General features: G+C 42.2%; 1 protein-coding gene across 1 annotated transcript; it reads left to right on the plus strand.

Moving 5' to 3' along the window:
• The first annotated feature begins 4,144 nt into the window (after positions 1-4,144).
• LOC105985200 (olfactory receptor 2T4-like) lies at positions 4,145-5,107 on the plus strand. The gene has a single exon (XM_013015622.1). The coding sequence runs from the start codon at positions 4,145-4,147 to the stop codon at positions 5,105-5,107; it is 963 nt and encodes a 320-aa protein (XP_012871076.1).
• The last annotated feature ends 3,306 nt before the right edge of the window (positions 5,108-8,413 follow it).

Here is an 8,413-nt window from a genome sequence, read left to right on the forward strand (position 1 = left end):
CTGCTCTGGGTTCACTCAGCACATCTTCCACATCTGCTCTTCACACGTGCCGGTCACTGCCTGCTCCTCATCCCAGCTTTGTCCACACACACACCAATGTGATCAACAGGAGCATTTTCTAATTTTTTGGAAAGCTTAAATTTTTTAAAAAAGATGCTAGTCTCCTTCCCCTGGTCCACCCCTTACCTGTGTGCCTGTGTGTCCTCATGTCTGTGGGTCTGTCTGTATATCATTTGTGCACTCATGTATCTACTTATCTCATGCCCATCTGCCTATCTTCTAAACATAATTCATGTATCTGCCTATCTTCTAAATATAATCTACCATCCATCGTCGGTCTACCTCTACCCTCTGTAATGTCTCAAGGTTTGGACCTCTCTAATAAGATATCAAATATGCTGCTGCGTGGCACAAGCCGTCAGCATCTCAGAGTATGGGGCTGTTAATCAGCTGATATCAAAATTCAAGTTATTACAAAATTACAAAAGGTATTTGACACTGTGTTTTTTCTTTCCCTGAACCACTTCTTCATTGTTACCACTGCCGGAATATTCCACAGAAAAAGGATATGTTGTTCTTTTTCTGCTGGGTAACGCTATGAAAAATTTAACATTTCTAATGTCCCCCACTGAAAAGTGAACAAAGTGTTTTTTCCCTTTATGAAAGTGTGTGTAGGATTCTATTATAATTCAATTCCAAAGAGCCAGGTATTTGGGAGTCTATTGCTTTTCCTTGTTTTGTAGCTATCTAAAACCTGGCAAGTGTGATCACCTCTCCTTCCACGGGGCAGTCCATGCGCAGCAGCACAGAGGAGGAAACGGTCGACTAGTGGCTCAGACACCTGCATTGTGCTCACTTTTCCACTCTGCTGCTCAGTGTGCATGAAATTGATTGTGGCAATTAAGAAGCAGATGTTTGCAGAAATGACCAAACCCCTGACATTTAGTGCCAGTGGTAGAACCTTTGAGAGCAGGGACACAGAGAGGCGTATGCTAGAGAGCACACACACACACACACACACACACACCACACACACACACACACACACACACACGGATATTCCACAAAGAGATGTTTAATCAAGGTTAAGTGAATAAATGTTTTATCCGTATAGTTATACATTCATATGAATATGTTTCTATAAATGGATCTAGTTTAGATGATTTACATAAATGTAGTTATAAAACATGTAGGGCAATTTTCCTTTTCAAGTGAGATGTACATCTATTCACTTATAAACTTTGCCAGTATTGTTTTGCAAGCCATTTGTCAAATGTACATATCCATACTAAGTCCAGAGAACTACAGCAGTGTATTTCATAATTCAGTTATCTTACAACCATCTCCAGCAGGCTTCTTCAAGATGCTCACTCTGATGTGGGGCTTAACTCTTATTTTATAAAATAATCGATTTCCTTTCTATTTTATTCCCAGATTTGTAGGCAGCACACCATGCCATATTTACCTAAATCATGCTCTTCTTGTCCTTTCTCTCTCCCAAGTCCCAAATAAATTACCCTGGCTCATATGGGCTCATGGTTATTTGCATGTTTCTTTCTAGATTTACATTCTGCATATTCATGGTAGTCCTCTTCCTAGCTCTGCCTTAGTTAACTTCTTATGATGATCACTAGGTCTGACATTTTCTTGCAAATTACAAAATTTCATTCTGTTTTTCTGTTTAAAACTAAACACACTTATGAATGGATAATTCATTCATTCATTTATTCTTCTGTGTTGGATCCCTGGGCTCACGCCATATCTGACATTATTATACATTTTGCCATAACAAATTCAGGTGTCTGGGAATCTCTCTTCTGTGGTGATTTGACTCCTTCAGTCAATGGCCAGGAGTGGTACAGCAGGGCATGGGTCCTGTGATGCTTTCATTCTCGTGTTTTCAGGAACCTCTTGACTGATTTCCACAGTGGCTGCACTGCCTGAGACTTCCTCTTCCCTCACAGTCTCACCTGAATTTGCGCTTGTTTGTTTCCTGGGTGATAGTCACTCCGACTCAGCACAGCTTCTGTGTGTGTATCCCAGTACTGGGTTGAAGCTCAGTGCTGAGTACTATCCCTAGCTTATTCCTTCAGCTTAGCACTCTATCACTTGAATAGAAGTTCCATTTCCAGCTTTTTGCGGTTAATTACAGGTAAGAGTCTCATGGACTTTCCTGCCCATGCTGGCTTTGAACCTGGATTCTCAACTCTCATCCTCCCATGGAGCTTGTGAGGCATAGAGCCTGGCACACTCAGTGACTTTTGATTTATATTTTCTTAGCAGCTAAACAGGTGGAAGATTTTTCTCATACTTACTTCTTTCAAAAACTATCTATTCAGTGTCTTTTCAGTGTTTTTCAGTGTATTTGTCTGTATATTTGTTCCATTCTTCGCTCTTGTGGTGCAGACTTTTGAATGGTCGGGCATTTGACTATCTCTGGATTTAGTTATTAAAGACTCAGAGGCTTTTGGAAGAGCCATTTTGCCTGCTTTATAAATTTCTTGTGTCTGCTTTGTGATTTGTCTGTCCACAGAGATGGGTTCAAATGCAGATTTGGGGAAATGAATGTGTGGTGGGAAACTTCTCTTGGTGCCAGGATCCCAATCACCACTCCAGGGAGACAACTAGTCAGCAATAATAAAGCCATACTCAGAAGCACATCAGTTCCTTTTCATTCGGAAGGGTATTAACCTCGGGGCTGGGACTTGTTGGACAGTGCAGTACCACTTTGCCTGATTCCTTGGGCCGTTCTGCTTTTAAAGTAGAAGGTAGATATTCACATCCCTCAGGTTTCTGCCTGCCAAGTAGCGAGATTCCAGGAAAGAAGGACTCAGATATTTACAGGAGGAGCTTAAAGTGTAAAATGTATTAAGGTTAGTAATTGATTAATTAAAAGAAGGAATGGACAAAGGTATAGGTGTGAGATAAAAGGTCCATGGGATAAAGATATAGGAAATCATTTTAAATGGTGGGAGAGAACATGATAAAAAATAAGTATAGTGAAAGAACAAAATAGTCAAAAATAGCAACAATCCAGCTGGGCCCAAGTGGCTCACGCCTATCATCCTAGCTACTCAGGAGGCTGAGATCCAAGGATCACAGTTCAAAGCCAGCCCGGGAGGGAAAGTCCATGAGATTCTTATCTCCAATAAACAACCAGAAAACTACCAGTGGTGCTGTAGCTCAAGTGGTACAGTGCTCACCTTGAGCTGAAGAGCTGAGGGACAGCGCCCAGGCCCAGAGTGCAAGCCCCACGACCAACAACAACAACAATAAAAAGTAACTACCATCCCACCAGAGTGATAATCCTACCCATTAGTATCTCCTTCTTACGAAGAGAACAAACTGGACTCCTCTCCCCGGGCTTTCTCTTGCTTGACTTTGTATGGGGGCAGCTTTCACGTGCAATCCATGTGCCTTCCAAGGGAATTAGGATCTGCTGTAAGATGCCATGCCCTGCCTTCCCTGCTTTTGTTTATGCAGGTGCAGGCTTCCTCCACCAGCTCAATCCTGGACACAAGCCTTCCCCCGATGTCCAGCTGGCACCAAAACTCCACTGTCTGTGCAGGTTTGGTGTGGAGAATTCCCAAGCAGCCCCTGCTATCCCCCAAATTCTCAGTCTCTGGTAGCACACAACGCAGTCAAACCCAAGGCATCAGCAGTCACAGGCTTCTTAGATTTGGGGCTGCTCTAGCTTTGCCCATCATCTACCTGTGCACCCAGATTGCCTTCACAGACTGTTGGTGTGTCACCCTTAAACATAGTTCAGAGTCATTTTCCACGTGGACCTTCTTGCAGGGTCCCCCTGAAGGAAGTGCTTGGGACTGTGGTTTCTTGCCAAGTGGGGAAGGTACACAGAGGCTTGGAGATACGAAATACTTAAAATGGAGGTCATCCGTTCGTCAGTGACAGGTTTGATGGAGGATTCTCTCACTTGGTTTTGCCTGGTGTGCTATACTATGGCTTTTAAAGCTTGAAAGGCCAATAAACATTCCTAGCTCTTCAGAGGTTTCTCCGTTCCTCTGTTGGTGCCTTTCCATAGCACTTGACCCTCCCTGAGCCAAAAGTGTGGGGATTTCGTGTTGGAGGCCCATACACACAGTATGCTCATGTCCAAGCTGTCTTGGTGGCCTAGGTGAAACACATGGACGTCACCAGGTGGACGGTCAACCGCACCGCACCGTCAGCCTTCATCCTGGTGGGCCTCTTCAGTCAGTCCAAACACCCAGCTCTGCTCTGTGTGGTCGTGTCTGTGGTCTTCCTGCTGGCCTTCTCTGGGAACGCCGTCCTAATCGCCGTGATCCGCTCCGACGTCCGCCTCCACACCCCCATGTACTTCTTCATCAGCCAGCTGTCCCTCATGGACCTGGCGTACATCACTGTCACCGTCCCCAAGATGCTCGTGGACCAGATGACCGGTCTTAACACAATCTCAGTCTCCGGATGTGGGGTACAGATGTTCCTGTATTTGACACTAGGAGGTGCAGAGTTTTTCCTCCTGGCTGCCATGTCCTATGACCGCTATGCGGCCATCTGCCATCCGCTCCGGTACCCCGTCCTCCTGAGCCGCAAGGCCTGTCTGGTCCTGGCACTGGGCTGCTGGGTCCTGGGCTCTGTGGACGGCTTCATGCTCACCCCAGTCACCATGACCTTCCCATTCTGCAAGTCCAGAGAGATCCACCACTTCTTCTGCGAGGTGCCCGCGGTCCTGAAGCTCTCCTGCTCAGACACCTCGCTCTACAAGACGCTCATGTACCTGTGCTGCGTCCTCATGCTGCTCATCCCTGTCACAGTCATCTCCACCTCCTATGCGCTGGTCCTCCTCACCGTGCACAGGATGAAGTCAGCAGAGGGCAGGAAGAAGGCCCTGGCCACCTGCTCTACCCACATGACCGTGGTCCTTCTCTTCTACGGCGCTGCCATCTACACCTACATGCTCCCCAGCTCCTACCACACCCCTGAGAAGGACATGGTGGTGTCTGTCTTTTACACCATACTCACACCGGTGTTAAACCCTCTGATCTACAGTCTTCGGAACAGCAGTGTCACCAGGGCTCTGAAGAAAACATTCACAGTGAGACCTTCCTTTCAGGAAACAATGAAGTAGGGAATTTTAGTCTGAATGGCTTCCTTTCCTTCTCTCCACCATCTTCTGTTCACGGTCTTATGCTATTGTTTCTCCTCTGGCTTTCCAAGAATTGCTTCATTGTACTGCAAAGTTCTTCCATTCCAAACTCCTTTCCCTTTTCAAAATCTTTACACAATTGCATTGTAGTGATACTATAGCTTCTGGTTACAATAAGTGCTCTCTAATACTTTCTCATCTCTTCTGACTAGAAAACCCATAATCAGATATTTGAAGAAAACAATAATGAGGTGGTCAACTGATAAGAAAGTATTCCGAGTGATAGAGCAAAAAGAGTAGGAGTGTTAACAGTGGGAGAATCTTCATGAAGGATTATGGGCATTAATTCTACTCTCTATTTTGATGCTCATTTCCTATGAAGTTGAAACTACACAGAAATAAAGAGCTCAATATCAGGTTTTGTTGTGCTGTCTGCTTTTAGCATGCTAGTAGTATGACATAGACCCCTTGGGTACTGCTCACTCCAGTGTGCCAGACTGTGACTGAGATACTCAGTTGTTGGCCTGTGCTCATTCAAGGCTAACTTTTTCTGAAGAGTCCAACCGGGAAGGCAGCTAAAATCCCCTTTATCCTGTAATAGCATGAGCATGCAAAACCATATGAGAGAATGTAAGAAAATAGTAACCCTGGGTGAATGGATAAAGTAGAAAGATTTGTCTACATGAGGTGCCAACATCTGAACAAAATGTGAAGTACACGCCTTGTACAATTGAACAGATGATTAAGAATCACATATAGTCAACCATTTCTTTGTTCAACACATATCTTCTACTATATTATAGCAAAACTCATATACAGGAGACTGAAATCTGAATAACACAAGTTCTCATGCCAAAATAATTTGAACTGTAGGTGTAGTTGAATAGGTAGGATAATGTGATAAAACACACATGATGCCAAACACTGGTGCTCACTCCTGACAGCAAGTTTGTGCATTCCTGTAATCTATAAAAGATTTTTAACAGTACATCCATTTTTACAAGGTTAAATTTATAAACTATGAGCATGGGAGACCTTTCCATCTTCAAAGTCTTCTTCACCTTCCCTCTTTAAGGCTCTACAGTCCTCATGATAGAGGTCTTCCTCATCTTTTGTTGAGACCTAGGTATTATTTTATGTTTGTCTGATTGTTTATTGTTTTTCAGCTGCCATGGATGGAATTATTTTCCTTCTCAGCCTGTTCAGGGTTTGACTAGAGAAAAACTACTGATTTTTTTTGTACACTGTTTCATTACCAAAATTATTTGTGAGATCTATGAGTTGGGGTAATTTTGATTAGAGTACCTAGAACCTTTTAAATGTAGAAATATGTCATCTACATATAGGGATAATGTTAATTCTTTCTGTATTTGGATACTTTTGTTTTCTTTATCTTGTCTTATTACTCTGCCTATGATTTTTTGTTGTTGTTGGTCATGAGGATTGAACTCTGGACCTGGGTGCTGTCCCTGAGCTCTCCAGCTCAAGGTGAGCACTCTATCACTTGAGCCACAGCACCACTTCTGGTTTTCTGGGGACTAATTGGAGATAAAAATCTCAAAGACTTTCCTGCTCAGGCTGGCTTTGAACCATGATCCTCAGATATCAGTCTCCTGAGTAGCTAGGATTACAGGCATGAGCTTCAGGTACCTGGCTCCTGCCTAGGAATTTCAGAAGAGTAGGAAAAGTTGGATATTCTTATCTCATTCCTGACTTTAGAAGAAAGGATTTCAGTTTTTCCCATTTTGTATGATACTGACTATAGATGTGTCTAGAAGAAAGGATTTCAGTTTTTCCCATTTTGTATGATACTGACTATAGATGTGTCATATATAGCCTTTATTGCATTTATTCTATTCCTAGATTCCTTAGAGATTTTTTAATAATAGAAATTTTTTTCTTTTAATTTTATTGTAAAGGTATTGTACAGAGGAGTTAGAGTTACCTAAGACAATGAGTACATTTCTTGTCAAACAGTGTTTTTTTCTCCCACTTTCTCTCCCTCCTTCTCCCATCTACCTCTGACCCACACCAAAGTTCATTTCCAACATAGCATCTTATGAGTGCTGCTGTTGCATTGGTTCACCTTGTCCTTTATCTCACCATTTTGTTATCCCCTTCCCCAAATCAGATAAACCTATATACAAGACACAGGATACCAAAATCAAAAACAGTGACAACAGGAGTTAAGCCAAAGGAAAAACTTTAAAAAATGAAAGAAAAAAATGGCTTCACAGAGTACATTAAAAACAACAACCAAAAAACCCCAACAAAACAAAACCCCTTCTTTCCATATCTCAGAGTTCATTTCGATTAACGTCATTTTATGTGGTCATATGTACATAGCTGTTGAACTATGTGATCCTCTGCTAGGACTATCCTAGACATATATTAATTATTACAAATAAGGGAAACCATGGAGCCTATGTTTCTTTGGATCTGGCTTACTTCACTTAATATGATTTTTCCAAGTCTTTCCATTTCCTTACAAATGGGTGGTGTCCTAAAACAACACAGTACACATTCTTCTCAGCAGCTCATAGAACTTTCTCCAAAATAGACCATATCATAGTTCATGCAAGGAACTTAAGCAAATACAAAGGGATCGACATAATCCCCTGTATCTTATCTGACCACAGCGGAATCAAGCTAGCTCTCAATAACAAAGCATACCGCAGAAATTTCTCTAATACATGGAAATTGAACAGTACACTCCTTAACAATGTCTGGGTAACGGAAGAGATCAGAGAAGAAATAAAGCATTTCCTACAACTCAATGAAAATGAAAACACCTCACAAAGAAACCTGTGGGACACAGCAAAAGCAGTCCTGAGGGGCAAATTTATTGCCCTCAGTGCCCACATCAAGAGAATGGAGACAGACCAAGTAAATAATCTTATGTTGCAACTAAAACAGCTAGAAAAACAAAAAAAAATGGGACCTAAAGTTGCTAGACGAAGCCAGATAACCAAATTAAGAGCAGAGATTAACCAATTAGAAAATCAGAAAACCATAACCAAAATAAACCAAACAAAAAGCTGGTTCTTTGAAAAAATAAACAAAATTGATGGCCCGTTGGCTAGATTAATTAAAAAAGAAGAGAGGAAACCCATATTAATAGAATTAGGGATGCCACAGGAAACATCACAACATGTACCCAAGATATCCAAACAATTCTAACAGACTACTTTCAAAAGCTATACTCTCTAAAGGAAGAAAAATCAGGCAGAAATGGATGCATTTTTAGAGAAATACAAGTTGCCCAAACTGAGCAAAGAAGAAGTTAAC

The sequence above is a fragment of the Dipodomys ordii genome, unplaced genomic scaffold, assembly GCF_000151885.1.
Source record: "Dipodomys ordii isolate 6190 unplaced genomic scaffold, Dord_2.0 Scaffold27, whole genome shotgun sequence".
Taxonomy (NCBI): Eukaryota; Metazoa; Chordata; class Mammalia; order Rodentia; family Heteromyidae; genus Dipodomys; species Dipodomys ordii.